This window comes from Lissotriton vulgaris, chromosome 3_1, assembly GCF_964263255.1.
Source record: "Lissotriton vulgaris chromosome 3_1, aLisVul1.2, whole genome shotgun sequence".
Classification (NCBI taxonomy): Eukaryota; Metazoa; Chordata; class Amphibia; order Caudata; family Salamandridae; genus Lissotriton; species Lissotriton vulgaris.
Window position 1 is genome coordinate 1424412525 of NC_141689.1, and position 16419 is coordinate 1424428943.

At 43.6% G+C, this 16419-nt stretch overlaps 1 protein-coding gene across 3 annotated transcripts in view; it reads left to right on the forward strand.

Moving 5' to 3' along the window:
- LOC147727989 (UDP-glucuronosyltransferase 2A2-like) overlaps positions 1-16419 on the forward strand; it is a 343124-nt gene that overhangs the window by 91705 nt on the left and 235000 nt on the right. The window contains exon 1 of one of the 3 annotated variants that reach the window (XM_086961902.1): positions 9916-10694. The exons of the other annotated variants lie outside the window; for them this stretch is intronic. Coding sequence (XP_086818028.1) covers positions 9959-10694 — 736 coding nt within the window. The 5' untranslated portion in view covers positions 9916-9958. Of the gene's footprint in view, positions 1-9915; positions 10695-16419 lie in introns of those variants that run through there. 3 annotated transcript variants of the gene reach the window in all.

A 16419-nucleotide genomic window follows, 5' to 3' on the forward strand; every position in this document is an offset into this window, starting at 1 on the left:
CTCCACAGTTATGGTATTTGGAAAAACAGTTTAGAGTTTCACAAATTTATCTGCAAGTCAATAAGGAAGTTCATCCTTATTTTGGAGATGCTTGCACATTACAAAATTAACCATCAAAGGACTGACGGTCACATCGCCAGGTGCAGGTGGTTGCGCAGCAGGAAGTCGCGCTACATGAACTGATTAACTGCCCTATGCGTACGTATCAAGGAAGTATGTAATACACAGAGTTCAGCAGTTGTTAGACAGCGTGGGTGTGGGGTATACCCAGCCAAGATGGGCCTGGGGTCCCTTCAATCGATAAAGTACCTAAACGGACCAGAGTTATTGGGTGTGGAAGGGCTCCATTAAACCATATTTGGTGTTGCCAAGTTGTGAATGGAACCTCAAGAATACTATAAGGTATATATTCCCGCTGAATCGCGTGGCAGAATACTCATGAAACAAATTGTCTGTTCCATTGACTGCCGGAAAAGTGACCCAAGAATAAAATACCTCAAAGCGGAAGGCTGGATCTGTCTCCACAACGAAGATAGGCGCAACCCCTGCATCAGGTACTCCGTATTGTTGTAAATAAGCCCTGAGCGGTGCACGGTTAGGAGCTGTTATGGCAACCGCCATAATCAATAGTATAGAATAACAACCTATGCGTGGCAGTGCAACAAAGGGTTAAAAGAAAGAGAAAGACCTTTTAAAATGCAAGATTGAAAAACCTAATTAAAATATCACAATATAGGAGGTTACACGGTCACACCTGTCTCCGGAAACAGAAGTGAGGAGATTGTGGACAAGCACAAGCACTACTCAGGAGTCTCGTGGTTAAGAACCAGACCAAACGTTGGGTGCCATGTTGCGGGGATTCTGAGCATACACAGAACTATGCGCAGGAAAGCAGGACCACGGTGTATAAGGATTGTAACTTTCTACCACCTTAGTACCCAAAATCCCAAAACCGACTAGCTATAGTATCTCATTAATTTTCCTACATACTCACAAAGCTACAAAAGATTAGAGAACCCTGAACACAACACTCCTAACTCTCTCCGGAATTGCAGTAGCAAGACATACCCTTTCGCTCACTCACTCGTACTTGTCCACAATAAGGATTGTCAGAGTCACTGTATAGTTTTAAATGTTTATTTTAACTATTGTGCTCTATAATGCTGTATACAAGCCACTACCAGCAGCAAAATGCATAAACCTAACACAGTTAACACTGTTACAATACCATAGAATATGAAGGGGGATGTCATTATTTATAGACAGTGAAAAAAGGATAATAAGGCCTAACCACCCTCCCCTTGGTAAGCTAAAGTTTATTATATAAAGGAAGATCTCTGGGCTTCGTCAGCAGACCCCATACCTTAGAGCCTAGATGGTAGCTTTACACCATAGGAACAGCATGGCTCTTCTCCAAGGAAAGGTTTCCCTACAAGTGTACGTGAACAACATGCAACCCCGTAATATTAAAGCACAAGCTCTCCAGCAGCGCAGCTCTGTGTAGCATGTTTTGTCTAGGTAATAGGGACTGACCAGAATAAAATAACAAGGGGCATGTTTTTCAACCTTGCACATCGTGTTCAGACTAAACTCCAGGAATAGCAGAAAGCGCAGAAAGCAGACTGTTCTCATGTGAAAGGCACAAACCGAGTCTTGCAAAATAAAGTCATGTAATAATGTGCGCAAAAGCAGCATCATGGCAGCAGAGCTCATGCTAACTTAGCAATGTCGAGAATGACCTAAGGGCCACATAACAGTGGACAGGCCGGCAATATATGTATAAATGTACCCTCTTGACCACAGCCTCTTATTCAGTGTCATGTAGACACCCGTCCTGTCTTTGTGTAGCAGTGTTGTCGAGTTATATGACCTATGTAGGTGGAATAGCTTGGCCACATGAAAACCTGCCTTTTTCACTATTACCCTTAGGCCCTGCAATGTCTCACTCCACTCCTCATCATCCATTTCTTCCAAATCCACCACCCAGTTGACCCTGAGGGAGCCCAGTGTGTCTTTAACGTTGTTGATGATTTTCTTTTATATAATTGGGAAATGGCCTTTTATGGCATAGGGTCGACCAGCAGCCTGCCTCCAAGGGCGGAAGACTCTTCCACCTGAGGTCCCCCCAGCAAATGTACATTCAGGCGTGTACCACCAGTATATAATTATAGTATTCCAAGTTTGCTAAGTGGAACTCTGCTTATAGTGACTGATAGGGAAAGGTCCCCGTCCCCTTCCAAACATCCCCTAATCAGTCAATAACAGCATCTACCAGCATGAGAAGCCCAACAGGCTGCAAACTCCCGAAAGCAGATCACTGTCCCAAGGTGGGTTTGTTTTGTCACCCTCCCCACCTATTCCACGAAACCCACGGTTGCTAACCACTCCTCTACCACTGTCCTAGTATGTATCGGTAGGCTCTGTCTCTGGCCTTTCTTGCAAAGAAGTGTAGGGTAGTCTCTGGGGCCCATCGTCTTCCTATCCACCAATCCTGGCAGTTGGCACATAGCCACTCATGTATTAGCACAAGATGGGAGTCCCAATAATATTTAAGGCTGTCGGGGACAGCCAGGCCGCCATCATGCACTCCACTCTGGAGCCTGTGTAAAGCTATTCTGGTACTCTCCCCATCCCAGAGAAGAAGGCAGACTTGCTGATCTATTTTGTGAAAGAAGGTCCGCAGCACTGGGAACGGTGCATTTTGCAGGATATATAAAAATCAAGGTAGGACCATCATTTCATACATAGCTGTCCTGCACATCAAAGAAAGCGCCAGTGTCCGCCAGTAACTGAAATCCCTCCGGAACCTATCTAGGACTTCATTTAAATTCCTTCTCAAAAACGTTGTGGCATCTCGTGTGACATATATGCCTAGATAGTTAAATCCTTTGAGCTCCATCGGTATCACAGTCCCCCTTGGCAAGTCTGGTACCCCACGAACCCGAGAGTACAGGCATGATTTGTCCCAATTAATATGGTTACCAGTGTGGTCTCCAAAAATACGAAACACCTGTAGTGCACTATTGATAGACATTTGTGGATTGGTGAGGTACAGCAGTACATCATCTACATATAGAAATATACGCTCCTCCCAATTACCCATACCGCTAATTCCCCCAAATGAATGGGTCATTACGAACCTAGACAGCCAGCGTCTCCAGCACAAGCAAGAAAATCATTGGGGATAGTGGGCACCCATGTCGGGTTCCTTTGCCCAAGATTAAAGACTACAACATTACACAATTGAGTCTGATCCTCTCCACTGGTTTCATATAGAGAGTCGGACCCAGGCACAGAATTTAGGACCCAAGCGCAGGCTTTGTAGGACAGTAAAAAAGTAGGCCCTTTCAATACTATCAAACGCCATTCTCTCATCAAGGAAGAGTAGCACCATCTGATCTGTATGGTATTCCCATGTCATGTGCAACACACCATACAGGTGTCACAGATTGAGCTGCGTTCCTTTATGGGGCATAAAACCGGACTGGTCCAGGTGGATTATTGTGGAAATGTGTTTGCGAAGCCTGAGTGCCTGCACCTTTGCTAGAGCCTTAGCCTCGACGTTTAGTAAAGATATGGGCCGATATGATGAGCATTCAGTCTGGATTTGTCTTTCTTGGGGAGCACTACAGTAGTCATGCGTTGATCAAGTGGAAGTTCCCCTTCCCTCAGTGCCTCTTAGAACATTGCCAACATATGTTCTGATACTTTAGTGTACATTCCATTGTCTAATTTGACCAGTAGGCCTTTTGGTCCCATTGCCTTCCCAGAATGAAAGGCTTAAGGAAAGTTAGGAGTTTGGTCTCTGTAATATCACCATCGGGCCCAAGGGTGGGCGTAGTTCGCGAAGTGGCGCTACACGAAGCTACGCGAAGTGCACTTCGCACTACGCGAACTTCACGTAGCACTACGCGAGCTGCGTAGTAGCATGTTCGCACTGTACAAGATGTGTTTTCAATGATTGCACAGTGCGGACAAGCATCCGGCACTGTGCAATCATTGAAAACGGCATCTTGCACAGTGCGAGCTATGGTTTTCTGCTGCTCGAGTAGATTATTACTCGAGCTGCAGCTTTCTCAACATGAACTGGTAGTTTCTCATTGAGAGCGGTCACGAGCATGCGCAACCACTCACAATGAGAAACCTTACCTCCCCGCATTGAGAATCTCGCCGGGATGTCATTTTGTTTGCTCGCGGTCACAAACATGACGTTCAGGACCGCGAACAAGCAAAAAATGAGCACTGCACTACGCTGCGCTGCACTACGCGTGTTCGCACTGTGTTACGTGCAGCTCGCGTAGTGCAAAGTTGCGCAAACTTCGCAAACTCAGCGAGCGTAGCGTAGTGCTTCGCCCAGGGTTAATCGGGCCTCCCTGTTTTCATCCGAAAGGGGTTGGACCTTAATGTCTTTAAAGAACTCGATGCACTCCTCCGCCGTTACCCCAGAAGTGGGTGTATAGGCCACCTCACAATAAGAAGTGAAGGTATCTGCAATCTCAGATGCGGACCCACTGTGTTTAGCTGCACTATCTTGTAGTTCAAGCTTCCAGCTCCTACCCTGATCCCTCTTCTCCAGCCATACCCATAGTCTGCCAGCCTTATTCCCAACTTCATATAACAAGCGCTGGGTAGCAAGGGCATGCATTCTGGTCGCTCTGCCCGAAATCTCAAAGAACTCACTTTGCTTGAGGCATAGCCTGTGGCAAAGCTCCAGATCAGCTTGATCAAGGCTTTTGCGACCTAGTTCTTGGATCTCCCATTCCAAATCATCTAAGGCAGCCTGTTAATTTTTTTTTATTCCCGCGGTCATAGAGATTGCCTATCCCCATATAACTGTCTTAAATGCCTTCCAAAGAACTCTGGAGGAATTGACTGTGACATTGTCACAGAAATATTGTTCTGACACTCCCTTAAATTGCACGATCTTGGTCTTGTCTTTGAAATACCAGGGACCAATTTGGGGCACGGCAACCCTACCACGTATCTGACCACGAAACATAGAATCTACCGGGAAGTGGTCGGAGATTCCCTTTGCCTTGTGGTGTGCCTGGCTAAATCTATGTGCAGCCATGTGTTTTGTCAAGAGTTGCTGGAGTTCGCCTCTGAGTAGAAAGTATACTGCTGCTCAAGAGGGTTGTGTTCCCGCCACAGGTTGACCAAGCCGAAAGTGTCCAAAAATGCCAGCAGAGAAGGGGCTGTACCACCCCCTCTACCTGTCTTACTCTTTTGGTCATAAGGTCCATTACTGCGTTCATGTCGCCTCCCAAAATGAGAACACCCTGTGGCATTCCCACTATTGTGGAGCCTAGTTCAGGTAATGTCTGTGTGTGCATCCTCTGCGGGATGTAGGTGGAGCAATGACCCTGCCAGTTACAGTCTGTGCCACAAACCTCCCGGAGGGGTCGTACCACATGTGTTGTGAAATATATGGGAGCAACTTTTTACCAATATTCCCATCCCTCTTGAGTCAGTGGTGAAACCCCATGTGCTCTCAGGGTAAACTCCATACTATCTAGCGCCTGGTAGCAATTGCCCTTCAGATGGGTTTCTTGTAACAATACTATGTCCGGGTTGTGTCTTTTTAGATATTGCAGTGCCATGGTTCTCTTAATGTTACTTCCCAGTCACTTTACATTCCAGGGTATCACCCTTAAAGTGTTTTGAAGAGGTGAATTCCCCTTAGAGGTGCACATTTTTAAGCCTGGGGCTGGTTTTGGTGAGATACATGATTGCCATACTATAGCCAAGTCCACAGGGTTCAACAATGGTAAAACAGGAAAAATGTCTTACTGAGCGGGCCCTGGTAGAAGTGGTCCGCTTGAGGGCCACCAGATGCGACCCAAAAGCGATAGACGTTTTAGCTTCCACTGCGGAGATGCTGGGTAGGTTCACTAATATATAACAGGATTTTACCTCCTCTCAATAGCCTTCTGTCCCTAAGGTGGGATTGAAATTGTATAGAAATATAGGGGGATAGGGTTGTAAATACCTGAACAGAGGGATGAGAGATAGAAATGGGAAGAAATGGTCGATGTCGATAGATGGAGAGGAACCCTGGAAGGATATGAGGGCTCAGGCCCTACCATGGGAAAATATAATGTCGTACTGTTTCTCTATTGTTAACAGTACAACATTCATATTGAGATGAATGTAATGTATTGCATTTCGAATTTATGTTTCCCTTATACCTCTATGGAATATTTCACGATTATATCTTGTCGTTCTGTACCTTTTTAGGTTTCGACCTGGCGAGGGGCAGTGCCCCTCCCAGTTCGAAAACTTTTGTTTTCAGTAGGGATGTTTGGACCGCCGCTGTTTCCAATTGGCTGGCTCCATAAATGGAGGCTAGCCATTGGGAGACAGAGGCTGTCAATCACGCTTTCTTGCGAAAACGCGATTCGGGGGTGTTTCTCGTTCTTTTTTTAAGCCCCGCCCCTTTGTCCCGGGCCGCGCTGTGATTGGCTGCCGGCCCGGGACACCCCCGTGACGTCATTCCCCGGGCCGTGCTGTGATTGGCTGGCCGGCCCGGGACGACTTGTTCCATGTTGGCACCGCATCCCCTCATTCTGCCTACCCTCCAGTCTTTTCTAAAAATATTGTACGTATATCTTAATCAAGAACGGAGCATTGTACTTATTTTTTAACTGAGCGGTGGTGCTACAGCCCTCCAGAATTTTGCAGGGCTTGTTGAAATACCATAACTATTAACCAGCACTTGCTGAAGTGAAACAGCACGCTTGCATTTCATATATATGTGAGGCAGTCTGGAATGTGTTACTGAGGGGTAGGTTATACAGTAATGCATATTTGTTCGGAGGAGAGACGGTGCATCGGGTCCATTTGGAGATGCTAAGCAGAGGACAGGCACACAACTTCACAGTGTAGAGCTTCAGCCGCATCTCGAGCGTTCCCCGCTCTTACCTGCGCAGCGCACATGGCAGTCTGAAATTCTGGCTCCCGTTGGCGCCCCACCACATGCACATTCAATGGCTCTGTGAAATGGGCTACAGGAGGGCATACTCGCGCACAATACATAGTGTACCCAGGGTCCGATTGATTGTCTCCAGCGAGTCTGCCAGGGTCACGCGTCAACAAACTCGAAGATTCACCATAGCAACACCCGACGCCATGCCCTGTGCTATGAGGATACGTCACCACAGTGCTCCAATCAGGTTAAGGGAATAGTAAGTTCTGACAACGACAAATAATGCTCTAGCTAGCCGGTAATAAATACTATGAACGAACGAATCAAAATTGAAAGGGAGGAATTTCGGACGGAGCCAAAGACTCGAGAAAGTCAATGCAAATATTCTACATCTGGAAGTAAAAAAAAAGACTCGAAACGAAACCGTAATCGTCTCTTTAACTTCTGTGCCTGCTTCCTGTTGAAACGTACAAGTATTCTCCTGTTAAAGTGTATTGCGCCCCTGCAGACTAGTGCCGATACTTTATAGTATCATTACCAAGATGGCCGGTACTTTCAAAAGACAGGACCCTTTTCTTGTTAGCACCGGTCTTCAGCCAATCAAATGCAATATTCAGAGGCTGTGCCTTTATTGGAGACTTCCGGGTTGCGTTGGTTTTTATAGCGTCTTCTAATCCCCCTTGAGAGTGAAATAGTGCTTTTGCGCAGGGTCTCTTCAGCAAGTTTTGACTAAAGGAAGCATTATCAGGACCTTTCCTTTGCAAAATGAAATATGTGATAGCTGGGATAGATGGGCTTTGGCCAGGTGGGTTTGGGGTCCAGGTGGGTTGGAGGGTGTGTGTGTTGGGGGCGCGGGGGGGGGGGAGAGAGGGGGTCTGATTTTACCCCACAGGGCAGTGTCTGTGACAGAGAGGCAGATGCACAATTGTCAGGACAACTTTGATGCCACTGTGTCCAAGGCATTTTTAGCAAGTTGTATTTTCTGGAGAAATTATTATTTCGATCACTATTATGAATATTAGTATTGTTATTATGCTTATTAGTATTGTTAATATGATTATTAATAATATTACGATATTTGTTATTATTGTTCTAACTGCGTTTGTTGTTATTAGAGGTGTTTTAGCTGACGAAACACTTTAGATTATTTCTTTCTTTTCACCTTCTTTAACATTGCCTCATGAAGGTTTCGCACTCGATTTGTTTGCACCTCATATGTTTTTCCATTCGCCTTATGGTGTCTTATCTATATTGTCCTGTTGAGGTTTCCTGCATTGCGCTGATATTGACTCGTGTTTTGCATGGGAGCTGTCATTTTTTATATATATATAGAAAGAGGGGCCTGCCTCTGGGATGTGATTTTATGATCGCAGTTGAGTGAGAGAAGAGGACACTTTTTGACTTCGCTAAGGAAGCTTTTTAGGTCGGATAACTTTGGAGACTTCCCGCCACACGCGGTTAGTGGTAATTTTGGCACGTGTGGTTGTACCTGCTTTAAAAAGATCGGGTGGTGAGTGGGGGGCAGTTGGGGAGCTGGGACTGACAGGAGAAAACGCAGATATACTGCGCTTATCTCTGTATAGCGCTTTCTATCCATGTCGGCGCTTTAACCACATTTCGCAACAAAGTATATTTGATAGTCGTGGCAGGCGTGCTTTGTGTGCGTCCCCTCGCAGACAGAGTGCTCGAGGACGTAAAATAGTTTATAAACACTGATCCCCAGACAGCCCGGCCTCGGAGGAGAATGAGTTGCTGACATTTGTTGCATATTGATACCAGCCCTTCAAGGCCTTTTGCACACTATCTCTCTCTTTCACACACTTACCCTCACACATGCACACACCACTTTCAACACATTGCCACAGATACAAACATATGCATTCTGACATTCACTTGCTTTCACTCACAAATGCAGTAAACATTGTTTCTGGTCCATGATTGCCTCAGAGGGCATGATGAAAAAATCCTTGCAGACCAACAAACTAGAGTGGCACATACATTTTCATGCCTTGTGGATCCATGCATATGCACACTCACTCACATGCGCACATTCATACACACTCTTGAACGTTCATTCACACAATGATCATGCACACGCACCGTGCACATGTGCATACTCACGTGCACACACGCGCACACACACCTACAAACACACACACCATCACTCAGGGAGCTCCTAATTGAATGTGAGCATTGCATGTCAGCAATACACACGTGCACACACACACACACACACGCCTACAAAACACACACCATCACTCAGGGAGCTCCTAATTGTCAGCAAGCTCTTTAATGACTGCAACTTAAGACAGGGTTTTTGGTCCTTTGATAAGGAGGTTAGTTATTATTAATTGTTTTTACTGTTTGCGAAAGATTACGCTATTGGCATTGTAAATGGCAATGCCATTTATTTATCTGTTTTCAAAACCAACACATAAATAAAGAATTTGTCATTTACAATGCCAATAGCTCTAACTTTTACAAAGTCGAAACCGTTGCATTGTAAATGCTTGTTCTTATCTGCAATTGTTCTATATTTTAAAACGCATCTTTTTAAACTCAAAGATGGTAATCATAAAATATGTAGAGCGCATTAATGATCTGTTTTTCACTGTTGGTTATGAAAACTTAAAGTATAACTTTAAAGACTAAAAAATATCGACTGGCACATAAACAGATCAGTTTAAGTATTACTTTTTTTTTTTTTCTTTACAAAATTGTGACAAGCATTTCTCAAGCAACTTCAATGACACCTGCTTGTCAGAGCAGGAATCAGTGCAGTGTGACGAAAGAAGCGCAATAAACTAGGTTAGATACCAGTTGCTCCGTGAAAGTAGAGCAATGTCCATCTAATTCCCGCCTTTACCTTCCAGTGGAAACTCAAAGTATCAGGAAGTTCATACCAGGTTGTTATGGTTTATTACCGGACTCTGCATATCTGCTGTACGCCTGGGAACAGTCAAACTGCCCTCTGCTCCTCTGACTTCGGTCCAAGTTTTGCGTGTGTTGGGTGGAGAATAGCCTTTCTTTGGAATGTGTGGCGCTGCCATGGCTCAGAAGTGGATCTTACCACTGGCCGTGCTTGCGTTGTGTGGTGTCGGCCATGTTTTCTGTGGAAAGGTACTGGTCTGGCCAGCTGATGGCAGTCACTGGATAAACCTCAAACCCATCCTGGAGGAGCTGGCGCTACGCGGGCATGAGGTGACGGTACTGGCGCACGCGGCTTACGTGCTCATCAATTACACCCACCCTGCGCCTTATCACTTTGAGATGTATTCAGTTCCACTCACGAGGGAGAGCAATCAAGCCATGGCTGACGACTTCATGCAACTGTGGGTCAACGACTTGCCTAAACTTTCATACTGGGAATCATTTTTAAAAATGAAAGAGTCCATGGCCAAAGTTTCTGCTCAAAAAGAAGTGGTCTGTCGCAGCATGGCTCACAACAGAGAACTACTAAGCAGGCTGCAAGAAAGACGGTTTGATGCACTCCTTTCAGACCCATTCGCCCCCTGTGGGGAGCTGGTGGCCGAGATTCTGGGAGTCCCTTTTGTTTATACCATACGATTCTCTATAGCCAACACCATGGAGAGGCTGTGCGGGCAGGTCCCAGCCCCTCCTTCCTATGTCCCCGGCGCTACACTGGGGTTCCACGACCGGATGTTCTTCAAGGAGAGGTTGAAAAATGTGCTTTTCTACCTTCTTCAGGATGCGGTGTTTAATCATTTCATGTGGAGAGAATTAAGCCAGATGTACAGTGACGCATTAGGTAAGAACGCTGCTGCTTTGAGATCTCCCAATAGGAGCAAGAGGCTGGTCCTAACTCAACGACAGGTGTTATGGTGGGAAACAATTGGTATCTGCCCCGATATGTTATGGTGGGGTAACTCCGTGCTTAATTAAGGGTATTAACCTATCAGTGCGTTTTTGGGCTATATGGGCAATATGTTGTGTGTAAGTTTTCAATTTGAAAAAAGATTGAAAACGTGGTTGTTTTTAAACTAATCCTTCCTCTTCCATCCCTAGAGGGTTTTCGTTCCAGTTCAGCGCCAAGACACCCCAGGGTATTCGCGTAAATAATTCTGCCTCCTAGTGGTTAATCCAGTGGTTATTTTCTTTTGCACCAATCTATGCATTAACTAAGTTTCCTTGTGATGGTGATTATTGCCCACATGCATCAAACTCCTGTTTTGCGTTTCCAAATTTGCGAATTTTACCGAATCGCAAATATGGATTCGCAAAACGGGATGCATCATGGAAAGTGCAAAATATTTCCGATTCGGTAAAATTCGCAATTTTTACCGACTCGCAAATATTTTGTGACTTCAAAATTGCGAATTCGCAATTCCCATTGATTCCTATGGGCCAAAAGGCCCATAGGAATCAATGGAAATTGCGAATGGCACTTAGAAAATTTCATGGGTGCAGGGGGGGTCCAAAGGACCCCCCCCTGCACCCCCGAAATGTAATTTGAAATGGATGTTTCACACACACATGTCCTAAGGACATGTGTGTCTGTAACATGACATCGTTTAAAATGTAAATTAGTACATTTTAAAATTTTTTCGCAATTTACCACGAGGGTCAACCTCGTGGTAATTTGCACTTCCAAACCTTGTTCTCGCAATTTCATTTCTGAATGATGCATTGCATTTAAGGAATCGCAAATTTGCGATTCCTTAAATGCATTCGCATTCTGGAAAGTCGCAAAATCAGCGAATTCCATTCAGAAATGATGATGCATCTGAAAAAGCACTTTTGCATTCGCAAACGGCCGATTTTAAGGAATCGCACCGTTTGCGAATGCAAAAGTGCTTGATGCATGTGGGCATATATTCATTAATTGATAAATGAAAAGGAAGTTGACACGTTGCTTGTATTGCATGTGAGATCATGTAAATGGATTGTAGAAGAATAGATCAACTTGAAGGGCTTAGTGAACTGGAAGGTTGCATGCAAGTAAATTATTGGTTTGAAGTGAAGAGGTTATTGTCTAACAAGTGAGGTGTTGTCATTTTACGGGGAAACATACGGAGCAACAGTCTAGACATGAGGGTTAGCGTAGGATGGCTGAGAAGAGAAGAGCATGCAAGAGATTGTGAGTAAGGGGAGATCAGATGATAGAAGTTAAGCTCAGTTTCATTCATGGCTCTATCACCATATTGAGGGTAGAAAGGGTGCAACAGTCATTGCATATGAGATGGTAAGTTTGATAATGTACTATTTGTAAAGACAATGAACAGACTACTGCTCTATTTGCCAGTGTCGAGGGAAACTCAGCTCGAGGGCCTACCGGAATTCTGAAAAAAGTTTATTTTAACAACAACTAGTTAAGGTGTGAGTCACAGAATTGGGCACGAGATACACACCAGCACACAGTGAGCATAAATGCCAACACAAACATGTAAGAAGAAAACATGTATGTATGCTCATTTACAAGGTTCCAATGAAGCTCACATGATTCAATCCGAAACAAAAGTGGAGGTTGTGCAGGTGCAGAGACTGTCATGGGATAGCGCACATTGACATTTTCAATTATACAAAATTGAAACCATTCTGTGGCTGAACAAGTACTTTGAGAAATCTCCCTTACTAGAGTCAGGCCTGAGAGTGAGACTGTAAACGTCAGAAGTGCCACGACGACTTGGTAACTCGGTTAAGATGAACAGAATAAAATGGCGTGTGTAGTCACAATGGCACGTAAGGAAAGTGAGGAATCCTTAGTTACAGGCTTGTATGTTAGATAGTACTGTACATGTTCTTTCAGTGCTGTGTCACATAGTTCTGAGAATGCTGAGGATGTTTACTGCTGATGGGACTGGGGATCCCAGAGAAGATTGTCAGTTCCAAGCCTGTTGGAAGTTAGATGGATGGGGTCCTTATCCCATGGAGAATAATTCCATTTCCTGTGGTCTCTATTGTGAAAGACATTTACTACAATAAGTAAACACATTTCACAACCTCTCACGTTTGCACACTCTTGTGTAGTCCTTTGGAAACATTTAATTCACTTACCGGTACATGCATCAAAGGATTTGGGAATCGCAAACGGTGCGAATCGCAAAATTCGGCCGTTAGCGATTCCTAAATCACTATTAGGGATGCATCAAAAAAAAATCACAAGAAATCGCAATTTTTTGCGATTTCGGAAAATGAGATTGCAATTAAGGAATCGCAATTTGCGATTCCTTAAATGCAATGCATGACACTTAAAAAAATTGCGATTTCGCAATTAGGAGTAAAAAATGACCATGAGGTTGGACCTCATGGTAATTTGCGAAAAATCTGAAAAATTCAATTTTGTGCATTTTTCAAACTGTCATGTTGTGCACACACGTGCCCTAAGGGCATGTGTGTGCATAACATATGTGCATGGATTGATTTCAGGGGTGCAACAGGGTGTCCTTTGGACACCCCTGCACCCTTGAAATCGCAATCTCAATTTACGATTAGCTAATTGCGAATCGCAAATTGAGATTGTCTTCCCATTCATTCCTATGGGCCTTTTGGGCCATAGGAATCAATGGGAAGGGATTCCTTGATTGCGATTCGCAAATTGTGAATCGCAATTAAGGAAAAATAAGGAATCGCTAAGAAAATTGCGAATTTTTGATGCATTGCCGTTTGCGATTCCTTAATTGCGATTCCCTAATTTTCGCAATTAAGGAATCGCAAACGGCAACAATGATGCATGTACCTAGTTTGCTTACTTCGGGAGTCATTTCATCATCTTTACAATTTAAAGATTATTATTCAGAAGTACTGTCATCATCATCATTGCTTTCGGGTGTCTTAAGGGAAAAGGAGAAGGATGCAACTTAGTTTTTAGTGAGATGATAAGTGAGCACAAACAGACTTTTATAAGTAAATATAGTAAGATTAATGCCTTAAAAACGACTACAATAATCTTGATTATTTCCATTCCAAGACCTCCAAGTATGCTCTTCAACGAGACCAGATGCCACATCCATCAAAAATGGCACCCCCTCTTTTATTTTGTGTTATTCTATCTATTATCTGATCATGTATACTTAATGAGGCATTTTGATTTATAGTACGAACAGCCTTCTGAACATGCACTGGCACAGACCCCACCTATGCAGCTAAGACAAAATCAAGAGCCATTCTGGTTTGCAAAATGGCAGTTCTCTCTGCTTGTAATTGTTCTGAGATTTACCCCTTAGCAAGTGCATTTGAGTTTTCAACCTCCTGCACATTTTTGTGATAGTGAACTTTATGTTTGTTTCAACTCTATTTCGGCTAATATAGCCATAAAAGCAGGAAGTACAAAAGAAAAAACATTTACAGACAAATATATACAGTGCCCTTTACCAACAAATAGTCACATAAACAGGTTACAATTAATAGAATGGGGCAAATAACAATTGATCCATATCAATAATTTTATAATACTGTGTTAAAATCAAGATCTCACTTTATAATTTAAATAAAAAAGTTATATTCCATAATGTAAAAGCCAGATTTAAAAACGAGAGTTTAAAATCTTTAAAAACCACATTTAAAAAATGAACGCAGTGCATTCTATGCTAACTTATGCAGGTTAGAGAAGACTACGGACCCCATTACTACATTACAGATTATGGCCAAGCTGTTTTCTAATGAGGTACACGTTAAATAAAAACCTACTTATGCAAAACACTACCAGTTGTGAGGTGTTAGACTTAATTAGATGCTCTGCCTCTTTGTATGACCTAACGCCCATATTTTTGCAGAGGGGTCTAATCCAACGGTTCCTAGGTGACTTGTAGACCGGACAAAAAAACAATAAATGGACATCGTCTTCCTTTGCCTTTTAGGAGCAGAGGATACAAAAGCCATTATCATTTTTACCCCCCCATCTGCATGTATTAGAATTCGTCTGAAGCACCCCGTATCTAAATTGCAAGTATAACGTTTTTACTAGTGGTGGTCCTATCTCGTCCATGAATGGTTCAAATACAGCATTATCCTTTACAATCAGATATTTATGAGTCAATGTGCCAGTGGATGAACTATGAATTAGCTCACCAATGACAAAAGACCAGAAAATCGACTTTAGGAGCTTTTTACACAAGGGTGTCCTATTCTGGGGTTCTTCCCAATAATGGGACAACCCTAACCTGATACACCAAAAGTAAATGTGTTTTAACCAAGCGATTTTCTTATACTCATCAATATGAATAACTTCTATCAATCCACTTTTATAGTCACACAACTCCGGGGTCGTCCATAGCCTTACCCAATACAACAATGGCTTTAGGATTGCTTGGTAATCTGTCCGTTTAAGATCAATATCCAAAAACACTGGGACTAAGGGAGTTCTAGTTGGTAATTTGAGCAACCTACGTATAAAGTGATTTTCTTCCCGTTCAAAGTTGCTCTTGCAGCAATTCCCCCAGACCTCAGCACCATAGAGTGCAGCAGATTGGGCCTTTGCCTTAAATACTTCAAGTGCCGGCGTAATAGCTTTAGAATGACTGGCTCCATGCACTTTTAGGATGGGCATCGAATTTTGTTTGAAGGACAGTCTACTTTTAACCAGATGCCCCTTCCATGAAAGGCTACTATCCAACATAATACCCAGATAGTTGAAACTCCCCACATACTCCAGTTTTTGATTATTTAAAGCCACATTTTTCCTAAAGGACTTTTGTGGGTTTATGAACATATATTTCGTTTTAGATGAATTTATTTCTAACCCCTTCTTTACAGAGTAACCATAGAATGAATTCACCAGATTTTGGAGACCCTTCGGACTCTGTGAGATGAGGATTGTATCATCGGCAAAAAGTAGTGCCGTAATCGCCTCATCTCCTAGCTTCAGGGAGTCATGGTCGCAGTCCCTTAGATATGCAGGTATATCATTAACATATAATGAGTAGAGCGTAGGCGCCAGCACACAGCCTTGGCGCACGCCTCGACTCACAGGTATGGGCTTTGAAACCTCACCTCCCTTCCCCCATCTGACTTTGGCGTAGTTCCCTGTGTAGTCTAATAAGTTCTTTGAGTAGCTCTCCGGGGACCCCCATATTTCTTAGTGTGATCCACAGAAGATTACGTGGGACGAGGTCGAAGGCGGCCCTCAAGTCTATGAATGCCACATACAAACTGCCCTTTCTTATGTTAATGTACTTCCAGCAGATGCATGTGAACCTAAACACTTGATCCACCGTACTAATTTTTGATCTAAACCCTGCCTGGTATTTAGTCAATATCTGAGTCCCCTCTATCCATTCTAAAAGTCTATTTAAAATATGTCTGGCAAAAACCTTCTGTAAAAGATCAAGTAAACTAATTGGGCGGTAATTGCCCGGATCATAATGATCCAGTTTTTAAAAAAATTGTTACAATTTCTGCCCCTTTCCAACTATCGGGAATTGGCGTTCCAGCAACTATAGAGTTACATAAAAAGTTAATGTAAGGCCCCCATACTTCCACATCATGCTTTAATAGATCGCCGGGGATCTTATCGGGTCCTGGGGCTTTACCTGCTT